The sequence below is a fragment of the Diadema antillarum genome, unplaced genomic scaffold (assembly GCF_040938485.1).
Source record: "Diadema antillarum isolate AM-2024a unplaced genomic scaffold, OU_Dant_1.0 seq00000604_RagTag, whole genome shotgun sequence".
Lineage (NCBI taxonomy): Eukaryota > Metazoa > Echinodermata > Echinoidea > Diadematoida > Diadematidae > Diadema > Diadema antillarum.
Genome location: NW_027271532.1, coordinates 249,301 through 264,211, shown reverse-complemented (window position 1 = coordinate 264,211; position 14,911 = coordinate 249,301). Strand labels below are relative to the sequence as shown.

At 38.7% G+C, this 14,911-nt stretch overlaps 1 protein-coding gene across 1 annotated transcript in view; it reads left to right on the top strand.

The window, feature by feature from the left end:
- Window positions 1-211: 211 nt before the first annotated feature.
- The window catches only part of LOC139735849 (SH3 domain-containing kinase-binding protein 1-like), a 98,741-nt gene continuing 84,041 nt past the window's right edge, over window positions 212-14,911 (top strand). Inside the window, exon 1 of the mRNA XM_071646595.1 lies at window positions 212-291. Coding sequence (XP_071502696.1) covers window positions 288-291 — 4 coding nt within the window. The 5' untranslated portion in view covers window positions 212-287. The remainder of the gene's footprint in view (window positions 292-14,911) is intronic.

Below are 14,911 nucleotides of genomic sequence, written 5' to 3'. Positions count from 1 at the left end.
TGTAAAGATCGTGTAGTATTGTTTTCGATTATCAAATAATTTTACAATCAAAGATGTATTCAAAATAAGATTACAGAACAAAAAAATTAACTTGGTAAAGTTTTGTGGTATTTAATCAAATCTAAACAATTAGATTTTAAACTTACCGTAACAAGGGGGCGCGCCGCCTGGATGTGCATAATTATTTTATTAAGTCTACTGTGACCGATCGTACCTGCTTCGAACACCGTGTTGTCACTTTCCTCGATTTGGAGTCTCTGGATGCGACACTCAAAATACCTGTAAAAATGGGTAAGTACTGCGACAAAGTAAAAGTTGCATTGTTATTAATAGAATAGATTTTGTTGTTTGACCTTTTTTTGCCATGATCCATTTTCCATGACGGCAAGATCAGCAAGAGACAGCTGAAACCTGTTGACTTCCGGGGTTGTGCTCACCGGCAACCTCGGCCTAAGCTCGGGGTAGAGGACACGAGCGCGCTAGCGAGCTGAGCGGAATGCCAAGGGATACACTGCCACTGGATATTACTGCTAGCTATCATTCATGCCAGCTACTGGTTCATCGTAGGAGCTAACATTAGAAGTAGAAGTTCTACTTCTAATGTTAGTTTCTACGATGAACCAGAAATGAAGCAGAACTTGAGCCTGAGGCTAGTGCTAGAGTTGGAGAGCTTCGAGAGCTAGTATTTACTCGTAGTAAGACTACGAAGAGAGAGAGAGTAGATAGAGAGAGAGAGAGAGCCACATCATGATCCTCGCTAGCCTATAGTATAATTAATTTAAATGGCCTCGCTCTTGATCTAGATCTGAGCAGGATCTGGATCAAGAATGAGGTAGATTTTTTCCAGTATTAATGCAAGCTGCCCATAACATGTGTAACTGTAAAATTGATTTGACCACAATCAACGGCAACGCCATCCATGATTTGTCCGCCTGCTACATGTAGAATTATGCACTTGTCAATGTAATGACGCACCCCACTACCCCTGGACATGGGTGCGTCATGGTCATTTTGGACTGACCACACAGGGTTTTTGACGGACACCACAGTCACTTTTTTGACTGACAAAACGCTGCAAGTGACGAAGACCACAGTCACTTTTTTGACGGACAACACGTTGAAAGTGACGCACACCTCGGTCACTTTTTTGACGGACATCCTCGGTACATTTGACGCACCCCCGAAAATACTGAAACGATTCTTGCATACGTTTTATTCAAGCAATTTCATTTTCTTTTGGTTCGTAAACATAATTTGTAAAAGTTTCGGCAAGTTTCCCTTACCCTGGCCCTGTAAGCACCGTGCCGTCATTCACCGTACATCATGCTGCTGCAGCTACGATATTCCGTAAGGGAGTATGTATTCTGTGCGTACAATCCATACATGACAATCACATGTGTGCAGATGCGCTGTGTGTGCGCGGCCATTGCTAGTCCGGTGGATGCATACTGCAGAGCAGGTACACACCACGCCACGGCATTCCCGCGAGTAACTATACACGGCCCAGTCGCTGTACGTAGAGATTCGCACAGCGTACTCTAACAGCGTCGCGCGTCTGGTCGGCATCCCGCGAGCAGAAAATGGCATGCGGCAGGCAGTTTCTTCAGCTGCCGCTTCTTTTACTGTCAAAAATTCGCCTTTGTCACCACAGAACATTATTTATACGCACATTGTATTGGAATATAAACGAACTTTCTTCGATAGCAATGTGTGTTGGTGTTGCATCGCAATATGCAATAGGCACTACCTATACTAAGTGTTCGACAGTAACTTAGTAAGGTTGAAATTGTTTACTGGTAACATTGCTGAACAGTCCCTGGTCTGAGATCGAGTATTCATGATTTCATGGGTTTGTTTGAGGGAAAATGTGAGGAGAAAGGGTGGCTTTTAAATTATTTGATTCCCAGATTCTGGCAAGCATTTTTCCCTCTTAATTATTCCAAAACGCTTCCCGACTTTGAATTTCACTTGCCGCGGGAAAGCGCTCACTGTAATTTCACTCGTGATACGTGTATCCGGTAGTAGCGTGCAAAAATGTGTGCAATTTTCCATAGCCAAGTGACGTACCATGACGCACCCCTCGGTTCAGAATAATGCGTGTTATTTTCCATAGCCAAGTGACGTACCATGACGCACCCCTCGGTCAAAAATGTGACCGACAATGATGGGATTTGACGCACCCCTCGGTCAAAAATTTGACGGACAAAGCTGGTAAAATGACAAACACCTGGGTCACAAATTTGACGGACCAAACGAGGAAATGACGCACCCATGTCCGGGGGTAGTGGGGTGAGTCATTACATTGACAAGTGCATTAGAAACCTATGTAGAACTTTTGGTGAAAGCGGCGCGGTTGCCGATATAAAAAATTTATAAATACTCTAGTAATAATAATGATTAATTACCTCTGCTCCACCAAGGGAGGAGGTTATGTTTTCATCAGTGTTTTTTTGTTGTTGTTGTTGGTGTGTTTGTCTGCGTGCAAAATAAAAGTTGTAAACAGATTTGGATGAAGCTTTGACACAAGGACCAGATGATTAAATTTTTGCAAGTGATCTGGGAATTTTTATGGATTTTATGAGGAATTTTTTGTATTTTGGCAGGTAGGGTCCGTGAACTTTAATAGGAGTTTAAGCTGCGTGATTTTTTAGGTTTGCATGCACACACTAAGTGCATGCTCTAGTTTCTGGTAGGGCAAGGCATGCCGCACAGCTAGAATGTTGATGACGTATAAAAAAAGCTTCTATATTCGGAAATCGGGCAAATTTCAACATGCATACCCCTTGTGACTGGAAATCACTGATCTCTATGGAAGAACAAGATCAGTGGTGGAAACGAGCTGCTTGGCGGAGGTCTGTGCTCTCAGAGTGCTTCTCTAGTTTACATTAGATTTAAACTCCATACTGATAGGCTGATTAAATTTAAGATTTATTGCAGCTTGTTTTGGCAGATACTATACTACTAGTGTGTTGTGTAATCTCACCCTAATGAAAGCAAGAGAACGGCATTATTTATTTTTTGTTTTTAGCAGAAAATGACAATCATTCATCGGATTATGAGAATTAAAGTAAAACAAACTGCCCATAACCCAATCATCACGCCAGTTGATGTCCAAAATTTGACCTCGGACTACATGCACAGACCTGTCACTGTACAGAAGTTGCGACAGGGCTGTACCAGTTGAGATCCGAAAGATCAGCCTATTCTGAATGACAATATGAATTTTGAATTCATCACATCATGTTTGTTACTCAGACCTAAATATTTACTGTCTTGATCAATTTAGCTTTCATGGGCCTATGGGTGTGTTATCGATATTGACATACACTATGTACAACTTACCGAAAATGAAGATTTAAATATTATATGAACACTGAATTCACACCTCTCTGCATGGTGTAGATCACACTGTTTTGGCTCAATTCTCAGTTCAAAGAAATTGCTTCAGTTATGATCAGAATGATTGTCAAAAATGGCTGCGGTGCCTGCGATGGTACAAGCACTTATTTATCTCTACTAAATCATACAAGGTTTGCATTACTCTTTCAATGTGAAAACATGTGAAAAGTCCAGCCGAAGCAGCAACATGTTTTTTTAATTCTTTTACTAACAGGTCCATGACGTTGTATGTTTGTGTAAAAGCAATCATCCTCAGACCTTTGTATAAATTGAAGTGGTCAAACTTAAACTCAGACTCTTGATTGTGGTTGTCCTTTCATAAAATGTTTTTGTTTATGAAAGAGAAAATACATATATACAGCTGTATATGGGGCCCTATTGAAAAATAATTTGCCCCAGACAATACTGAGATCCGATCTAGAGGTTATAAACAGCTAAAACTTCATCATTACCGGTATTGCATATTAATGTCTGCACGAGGAAGCTCATAATAGATGTCTCTGCATGGGAGCTCAATGATACCAAGTACTGTGTTCTCTATGTCTCTGTAGGGAAGCTCATATGAATAAGAAAGAAAGGAAAAGTAAGGAAAAGAATAGAGGGAGAAAAAAATGGAAAGAAATGTCTCCACATGGGAATTCATGTAACAATAAATACATTTGTGAAACAGTCTCATGTAACAGAATACATTTCTTAGAATCATTAAATGAAGGCAAGCCATGTTTGATCATGAATATTCTAATGGTGAATGGTCTTTACACACGTGTGTATTAAAGCACAGTGGTACATGATTTCTCACATGCTATTAGAGGTTTAACAAGGTGAAGCTAAGCTGAATAAAACATTTCACCAAATTGCAGTATATATTGTTCCATTCAGCACAGGAAAACCAGTCATGTTTTGTTCTCTAACACTGCAGATGTAAACTCTTGTTTGAAATTTGTTTGTAGAGGTTATACATGTATATGCATGTCAGCGCACAAGCAGTGTTACAGCTCTACTAGATGGCAAAATTCCCATGCTGCACCAGACCAACCAGGTCCTTGCAGGCAGAAGAGAAATGTACAAACTACAGAAAAAAGGATGAAAATATTTTAATTGAGTGAGATCTGCGCACGATAAACAAACTTGATAGTAATGCTCACAAGAGGCGTGTTTGGTTCCCTGGTCTTACTTCCGTGTTACCAAGGTATCACATGTTACTCTCTCTTTTATGTCGGAACCAGCTATGCTTACAACAAAAATACCGGGTATGCTTAACTGTGATAATATTGCAACATATACCGAGGGTACATATATTGTTGGGGCAGTTAACTCTATCAAGCTGATACAGTGTAGCATATATATTCATATGACATTTATTTATTTATTTATTTTTTTTTTTTTTGGGTACTGATGACAGCCAAATTGTATCAAAGGTCTTTTTTGTCAAATTCTTTTTGCATGTTGTAAATTTTAGCACAGGTATGGTACATACATGTATGGAGCTCTCAGATAGTGACATCAATTGACATACCATCAGAATATGGGTATATGCAAAGTATCATTGTGAATGCACACACACAAACACACAAACACACACACACACACACACACACACACACACACACATCATACACAGACACACAGATACGCAAACACGTGTATGATACACAAACAAACACATATACACACAGGAGTGCTGGGCAGGGTTCCAAGTTCTGACTGTTATCTCTGGTTGCTACATGCACTGAGGAATGCTGAGTTTAATTACCCCATTTCAGGAATGGGAATTGTTTGACTTCCAAAAGGTAAAGGGAGGCCTGGGATCATATCAGGTAGACATACCACAGGGATTACAACTTATCAACAGCCCACACTAGCCAGTGACATACTGCAAGTAGCAGGGCATTCAGACGCAAAAGATTCATACTAGAACGGTATAGCTATGCCAAAACAGTATAGCTATATGTCTGAACGCTGACTAACGAAACGACGTATAACAAAACGATGTACAAACTGTATAGCGAAACGATGGTCAGAGCATCGTTTCGAACTAGAACTCGATAACGAATCAGCATTCCGTGTGCTTCTGAACGTATGGCGAACATACATTGTAGAACGGTATAACTGGGCGGGGCTTAATGGTAACGCGCATGAAAGGTGACCCCACAGCTGTCACTCATGACTATAACAGCATGCGCAGTGGTCGAAATTAGTGTCTGAACAGTCTATCGGCTATACGGTGATTCTTTATACGTCGTTTCGTTAAACGAGTTTTGGTATAAAATGGCATGCGTCTGAATAGGGGGTAGTTCAAATAAAAGCTGCTAGAAGAGATGGCAGACTAGTCAAATTGCTTTCAGACTACTTCAGATCTAGTTACTAGTCTGTCTCTGACTAGATATGAAGGCCACAGCAAATGTGTTTGTGAGACTTTGAATTAAAGGAAGTCATCAATATAACATCCTTCCAAATAATTGTCTAGCTCATGTGAAATTGCTGATCATAACTTTTCTTCTTCTGTTTTGTTTGCATAAGGACCAACATATTGGAATTACTGCAAAAAAAATAAACAAAAAAAATCAAGTCTGTTTCTCTTGCATGTTCTGATATTCTTGATAGGAGTCATCAAACAAAATGAATATAAACTTTTTTTTGGGGGGGGGCACCCATTTTTTTGTTATCTTTTTCATCGATCACATTGCTGATTGTATATTGTGTTATACATTCAAGAGAAATGTTTTGTTGGTGAAACTATAGAAATCAAATTATAAAGATTAATGAAGGTTATGAACAAATATCCTGCAATACAACTCATGTCATACATGTGTGTTTAGATGAATTGCATGCTAAAATCAAGCTCTAGTGCAAATTTTGAGCCCCATAATTGATGCAGATCATGGGAAGGTTTCTATTTATGAAGAGAAAAAAAAAACAAAAAGGAAAAGATGTGAGTGTTAGTAAGAAATCTCCTACAAGTGTTGTTTGAAGTTTATCATACTGCTGTAGCAATAAACTGAAGTCAATACGTATAGTGATGATATGTCACAGTACCTTGATTTTTATACAACCGTGGCATTTGCATGGGATTATAACAGGGAATTTACAAGGACTCGAATCAGCTCTCTAGGTCTGTTCAAGAGTTTGTTTCTTTCTTGTGTGTGTTTCTATGGACAATCGATACTGCTTTCTGATTAGTCACAAGCTAATTTGACAAGCCATCACTTACATAGGTTTGTACAAAGCATGCTTTATAATAGTAGCTGAAGTGTAGACAAAGGACAATACCAAGATCCAGGTGTAAGGATTTTAGTGGATAGTACATGTACATCATTGAGATTGAATTTTGTGCTTTTGTGTGAATGGAATTGTATTTCAATTACTTGTGCACAAAAGATTGTGAAAGATTTTGTGTTGTTTGTGTCCAAACACTTGTGGTGCCTTCTTGTAATAAAGGTCCTGTTTACCTTCGGGAACAGTGATTTAAAATTTTTATCAAGATTTTACATTTAATGCATATATGTACATCTGTTGTACCACAAAACATACCATCATATAACATTTTCGTAATAAAGCTTAAAATATAAGGAGATATAGATCTGTATTTTTCTCAATAAACCATAACAAATGTAGACAGTTTACAGTACTTAGTCTTTAAACATTTTTATTATAACTATTGTTCACGTTTTGTATTAACTTAACATCGACTTTACCTAGTGATTCAAATTTTTACAGTGGTTGTTTCTATCTGTAACTCACATTTTAGAACTACTTTAAAGCACTAATGCTGGGTTTTTGTTTCATCTGCAAATGGTGAATTATGCCTTTAAGATTTCTATTCACTGACTATGTGGTCATTTCTTTGGCTTTCTTCACCGATTGACACAGATGTCTGGAAACTAATTGTCAATTAACAGAGTTTACTTAATCCCTCTAATCCCTATTGTGTCACTCTGGTCTTCTTCTGGAACTGAAGCACATTGAATACAGGAGAGTGGGCTTGCTATAGATTACAACTAGGTAAAGTTTGTAAGGATTAAAGGACAAGTCCACCTTATATACATGTGGATTGAGTGAATGCAGCAATAGAACACATCAGTGAGAGTTTGGGGAAAATCGGACAATCCGTTCAAAAGTTATGAATTTTTAAAGTATCTGCGTAGTCACTGCTGGATGAGAAGACTACTACAGTGTATGATGTCATATGCGTACAACCATATAAAGAAAATAAAAAGAGAATTTCACAAAAGTTTACTTTTTGAATAAAGTGCACATTTCTTCGACTTGTTACTGACATGTGTTAAGGGTAATATTATTCCCCCTGCCTTCTGAAAAAGAGAAGTCAAGTGTTCTTTTGTTATGCGAGAAAAATGAAAATATGTTGAATTTTCTTTATTCTTTCTTTATATCATTGTACTCATGTGACATCACAAGCTATTGTAGCCTTCTCATCCAGCCTTGAGTGAACAGAAACTTCAAAAATTCATAACTTTTGAACGGATTGTCCGATTTACCTCAAACTCTCACTGATGTGTTCTACTAATATTGCTGCATTCACTCAACCCACATGTCAATGAAGGTGAACTTGTCCTTTAAGTTACTGAATGCTGATGATAAAGCTTAGCAAGTTAAGCCTAGTGCCTTGGCACCTAAAGGAATAAATTCGCTATTTGCAGATGAAACAAAAACCCAGCATTTTAGTACTTTAAAACAGTTCTAAAATATGAGTTAGGGATAGAAACAACCACTGTAAAAATTTGAATTGGTAAAATCGATTATAGTTAAGTATTGTTAAATATACAAAATGTGGACAATAGTTATAATAAAAATATTTCCAGACTAAACCGTTTACAGTTACGGTCTATTGAGAAAAATACAGACATCTCCTTATATTTAAGGCTTTATCGTGAACATTTTATATGATAGGATGTTTTGTGGTACAACAGGCCTACACATATGCAGTAAATGTCATATCTTGACAATTTTTTGAATCACTGTTCCCAAAGGTAAACAGGACCTTTAATGGTGATTTTGTTACAACTTGAATTAAAAGGCACACTCTGTATGAATTCTGAAACAGATACATTGAAACAATCAACATGTCACACTGGCAAGTTGTCGGTATATAAACTACAGTACATTGTACATCAATGCATTTATGAAACGAGACAGTGTCCTAATTTATACCATTGTATGTAGGGATACAACACATACACCTGTAGGTTTCAACTACAGGGATGCTGTTAAAATGTCTCATGAGTTCAAACAGCACACTCGTCTTTTTTCCCCCTGCAGGGGCGGATCCAGGAATTCCGTAAAGAGGGGGCGTGTTTACAAAATTAAAGGGGGCGCACGCACCCCTCCCCCATTTTTTTTCTTTTTATTTCTTTTGTTTCAACAAAAAAATAAAGGGGGGGGGGGCGTGCGCCGGTTGCGGTCCTCCCTGGATCCGCCCCTGCCCTGGTATCAGAAAGGTTTGTTCTATGTACAGTAATCATCCTCATAGGATGCTTTTACCAAGTAAGAGTGCAACTGGACCCTCCCCCCCCCCCCCCCAAGAAAAAAAATCAAAATCCCCCCTCAAGTCAAAGGTGTGCTTGCCGTGTACAACACTGTAGATTGCTGATTTCCTCTGGAAATTTTTGACTTCATTGCATAGCAGTGCAGAGTTTGTTTGTTTTTTCATCTACTTCTTCTTTTTCACAAAGGGCCACTGACGTCCTGATGAGGTTTCCTATAATTCTTTGTGTTCCAATGATTCAAATGTGCACAAATATAGCAAACAAACCTATGGACAGGAAATTAATTTGGTGTGCAGTGGGTTAAGAGGTATGGCGCTTGCCCACATGACAGACGGTCAGGGTAAAACTGCGGGCCAAGACTTCCTCTGCTCCAGGCGTTCTTGTTCGAAATGGCAGGATCCCAGTTACTTGGCGGTGTGAATGTGACACCATTCACCGTGCGGCTCACCGTCTTTCACCAAGCACAGAATCTGGCTACTTCCTTTCGAGTGATCAAATGAGGTGCATTTTACAGTTGATGTGCATATTGTAGTCGCCAGAATTGTCGTATGTCACACTTTGAAAAGTGTACTGTTTGTGTTCTTTGTTTGCTGATGGATTTGAGAAGGAACCAAATGTTTGTCAGGTTCAGTGTTACAAAATTGTGGCTCACAGAAGTTCAGACAAACATACACAAATATGTACACTTGCATGCACCTATTAGTCATATGTGACAGCTATATTTCTCTCATACTCAGTCATAGCACACACACACACACACACACAACATATATGCATACACAAACACACCCTCTCCCTCTCCCTCCCATCCCCCTCCTCCTCTCTCTCTCTTTGCAATATACCTTCGATGTCTTTTGGATTTGGAGATTGAGAATTCATATAAGTTTTTCAAACATACATGTATTTATATAGTATGGTAAAGTCAAAGAAGTTGTAGTCAAAGTCAGCAAAGAAAAGAGAAATGAAGGAAAAGATTGTTCAATTACGCTGTCTTATACCTGCAAAGGAAATAATGGAATTTAATCTTTACAGCACTACATTCTTGCAGAATAAGGGTGACTGAATCCATTTTTTAAGTAAGTGTCGGCAGTTATCGTGGCGGAAAACTAGGAAGTGTGAGCAGTGACAAGGCCGCCATCGCATATTGAGAACGATGTGAAAATCGGGGAAAACACGTTCTTGATTTTGGGAGGGAATAAACGTGGACGGTTGCTGCACATGAGCATTGTCTTAAACAAGATGCGGGCGTGCAAATAGAAAAGTCCCTATTTACAACATGAGTAAACCATTACATGTGTGTCGTATTTCAACTGTGCAGCCAGACTAGGTATACCAGTAGAGAAAGTCATGTTAGTAATCTATTTGTAGTCAGGAAGACACAGATAAAATTGAAACTCAAGAGAATGAAAGTACAAAGTTGTGCAATATTGGGAGCTGAGCAAGAGCCAAAGAGAAATGGTGGGGGTGGGGTGGGGGGGGGGGGGGGTTGGGGAGGGGGATAGAAGGGAAGGGAAAAGGAAAGGAGAAGAAGGCACAGTCACCAATGTCTTGGACCCAAGGAAACAAATATAGTGCCGGGACGGGATCGGAAAATGCGGAGGAAATGTGACCTTTTAGGAACCCCCCTTCCCACTTGGCTTGCTAAAATAGATCAGCTTCCGAAAGGAACACTAAAGTCTGTACCTCTCATTTGCATGAGAGCAACACAAGAGAGGTCTGAAACGCAAGGTCTGAGCTCATAGCATATACGACATGTAGCGCAGCTGTCGCAAGAGGCCTCAGAAATTAAATTGTAATGGATCATTAGGAAAGATGTGTCAGTAAATTTAAAAGAAAAATCATCATTTGTAGAAGGAATGGAAATTTATCATTTTGAGAAGGCTGGTGCAAGAATGGTTCTGAAATATGAAATGCAAGCCTAGAAATTTGATTAATCTTTGGCAGGGTGTTTGATTCTACTCTGATTTTAGTTCACAAAGTCAGTAAATTTCCATCTTGATGTGAAAGCAAGAAAATCTTTATTCTTCGTGTTGTTTGATACAAAAGAAATGAATAATATCACTCAAGGAGCATTATTGTATTCATGCACCCAAATAAGTCTATAGCAATGTATGTTCATGTGGGACATCATTCGTAGATCAGAAAGCTGACAGTCAAAACAGTTTTGTAGCCACTGTGCCATAATTCATCCAGTGTGTCTTTTTCTCCCGGATGAAGCAACTCCTTGAAAGGTCTAGCATCATCCGTTAGCCCTCTTCATAGACTGTCAAAGTATTCACACCGTTTAAAAATACATTTCAACCCAAATAGAATGATTTTGTTTCTGTCTGAGAGCAAACCCCTGATGAATCATATTTCTCACAGATACATTTCTCAAATTACCTTTGGCCATGTTGGGGTATGCAGGTTTTTTTCCAGTCAAGTTTCACTCGATTTCTGGGGTTATGTGCATTGTAGTGTGAATGGATTGATCACTGGAATGTGAATCTGGAGGTGGTGTAGCTTTTAATAGAAATTGTGGTTTTCCCCTTATGGAATCAAATACTGTCATGTTGTGTCTGTGTGTGCACAGTACATACACTTGCACGTAAGCATGTATTTCAAAATGAAGAGTTATGTGTTGCATGGACCAGCATTAACTTTAATGCCACTCTTCACTAGCAGTTGAGGTTAGATGGTACTACATACATAGCTAGGGCTTGCACATAGATGACATCAACCTTGAAGAATGTGGGGGGGGGGGGGAATAGAGTTAATTACATGGGGAGTACCATCACCTGAGATTTGACAGATCAATACGATGTTGTGGAATGATAATGTCAAAATTGTCAGTGATCTGTTGCTCTGTTATTTCATCCTCATTGTTTTTTGATATTTATCATTAGCCTTATTTTTCTGTGATATGAAAGGCACATACTTGCACGTGATCGCAATTTAAAAGAGTGCTGATTTGTTTGTAGTTGCTGCAAGGTAGCTGTGTGTTGTTTGTTTTTCTACATCGCAATTGTGTATATATATAAATTGCTTTCAAGTCTTTTATGCTTTTATGGCAAATACAGAAAAAAAAGTTTTTTTTTAATAGATATTCAGTGAATCATTAAAAAAGATCATGCTTTGAGCTCGAGCTCTCCGTCAAAATACCAGAAAATTTTATAGCAATTGTGGAATTCCTGGTTTGTTTGTTTTTTTCTTTACAGTGCTGTATGTTTTGTCTTGAAAATAATATGCTGACTTGTGCAAACTGTGGCAGTATGGCTACACAGATGCCATAGATGTTTCCATAACATTTGCTCCTGTGACAATTGCTCCCATGAAATATCTGCCCACTATTTCAAGCCAAACATAAAACCTACCCACAAACATATTACCCGAACCCTAGTCCTCGTATCACACTAAACGTAAAACCCTATCACAACCCTAACCCTAACCAAATCCGTGGGACAAATAAGACTGAAGCGTTTGTTGCAGAAGCAAATGTCGCGTCACCGCCATAGACACATCCCCAGACAGGTGCGTTCTTTCTGTGACCGCACAGAGTTCTACAACGACTTCCTCTGTTTACACCAGAGGTGTAACTGTCCCTTACTCTCTTCGTCCAGGTTTCCATATGAAAGGAAAGCACATTCCTGTGTCTGGTATAAACAGGACAAGCTGTAAAATAACAGCGCACTTCCCCCTTGTCAGTCTGAACCCTTTGTAACTACTCCTCATGCACCAAGCTGCTTCTTCATTTATTAGTCAGACTTACATGTAGTGTGAGAGATTTGTCTGTCGTAAAAACTGTATGTAGGGAGAATTCCAGCCCAGTTTAACCCGTTGAGGACGAGTCCCGAGTATACTCGGGCAGGTGTCTATGGGAAATGCGTGTTGTAGCAAAATCACTCCGTCCTCAATGGGTTAAAAGAAAGTTTGAATGAAAAGAGGAGTAAAATGCGTACAAACAGAACAGTGAAAGTTTATAGAAATCTATTAAGAATTATCAGGGAATTTAGAAAATTCCTCCAATTTTTGCAAAACAGATCTTGAACAGTTGATATGTATTATACATATGAGTGAGCTGATGATGTCATCAGCTCACAAATTTTAGTCTCACAATAGTTGTAAAACAAAAATTTTATTCCTGACTGAAAAGCTTTGGAATAATGATCAGTCAAATGTAAATACAGTGCATTAGGATTTGAGACTTGGGCATACACATTGTAAGTGCATTTGAACACCAAAAATTTCCGAAAATAATAGCAAAACTTTATAACGTCCTTTATTCTGACTTTCCAATTTTAGTCAAATTTTTACCAATGTGTTTATAAGATTTTACTCTTCCTTTAAGACTAACTCTTAACAGGACCAGAATTTCCCTTTAAAGGGATGGTATAGTATTGGTGGAGATGAAGATTTGGCTATTACCTTTTTGCAAAATACCAAGAAACCACTTATGTAATAATACAGAAAATACCATTCAAAGAGGAATTCAAAGTCTATTGGATGAAAATCGGTTTTGGAATGGCCGAGACATCCAAAAACAAAGTAAAACAAAGCGATCCTAATAAAAGGTGGGTCCCAACTTTTGTTAGGATTGCCCTGTTATGAATTGGATATCTCAGCCATTTCAAAACCAATTTTCATCAAATAAACATTGAATCCCTCTTGGAATTACATGCTCTTTCATATTTCATATGAGGTTTCTCATTATGCCACCAAAAATGTTAGAAACCTGAAGTTATGTCTCAGCCAAAACTATTTAACAATATTAATGATCACCAAATGCTGTCATGGTGATGTTTCAAACCAGTGCAACTGTCTGGACGGAGAATAGAACTTTGGAATTAAATGCCCCGCTTGTGTTACATGATGGGAGTGACTGCAAATACTACTGGATCTTCAGATGTTTTTATGTTGAAATAAACAAGATGTATCACAAAGTGCTCATCAGGCTGTTTAAAAAGAGGGCAAAGTTGGTTCTGTTGTATGTAGGCATCTTGTCTACTCTTGTCTACGCATCTTATTTTCGTGAATGTTGCGAGAGCCAAGATTTGTGCAATTAAAATGCAGGTGAAAATTCTTCTACACTACAATGTACAATGTATATACATCAAATGCCAGTGACGATTTGCGAAATTTACATGCCGCAAAAAAAGACTGTCGGTTCCAATTTGCGAAAAATGAATGCGATGAAAATATCTTGCTTTACAGTAGGCATTGGTCTGTACATGTATGAAGCAACCGAAAACAGCAATACAAAACAAACGACAAAAAAACTCCCCACCCCACCCCCCCCCCAAAAAAAAAAAATATGATAAAATAAAATTGAACAACTCAACACTGTCTTTTTGATCTGTTAGAGCATTTCCCAGCCAGAGTAGTATTTGATATGTACAAGCAAAAGGAAGCTGTTGCCGCTGCAGTTGTAGGGTGTCAAATTGCTGTCCGCGGAGATCTACGCAGCTCTTCTTTTTTCTTTTTTCTATTTTCCTTAGGCAGCCCTTGTCCGGAAGGACCGTCCTGGTTGGTTTATGCTCTTTCCCGTCAGGCTTTCATCTCAAATCAAAGGCTTTCCTTTGCAAATGTACTTCTGTAAAAGAAATCAAGTGGCAAATTCCGGGAATATATATAAAGTGGAAAGTGTGGACGCATGTTTTGGTAAAGCCTGCAACACGCTAAGTGGAAAGTGTGGACGCATGTTTTGGTAAAGCCTGCAACACGCTGTGCTATAAATGAAGAGGTGCTCAACTTTGTCAACATTTGACTAGAGGAAATAGAGAGTCTTGTTGCAAATTGGTTTTGAGATTATCTATTTAAGGGGAAGCATGAAGCTTCAATTTCCGATTTGACTATATGATTAGAAAGATACAGGGAAAAGAATGGTAATGGTGTAAATTTAGTGAACACTGAATGAAGAACAAAAGAATACTGTGAAATTTGAAAGTTTCACACATTTGCCTGACATTAGTTACATTCAGACGGTGATCCTTAACCTCTAGGATAGCTACGTCTACTTTTGAGGATAAGCT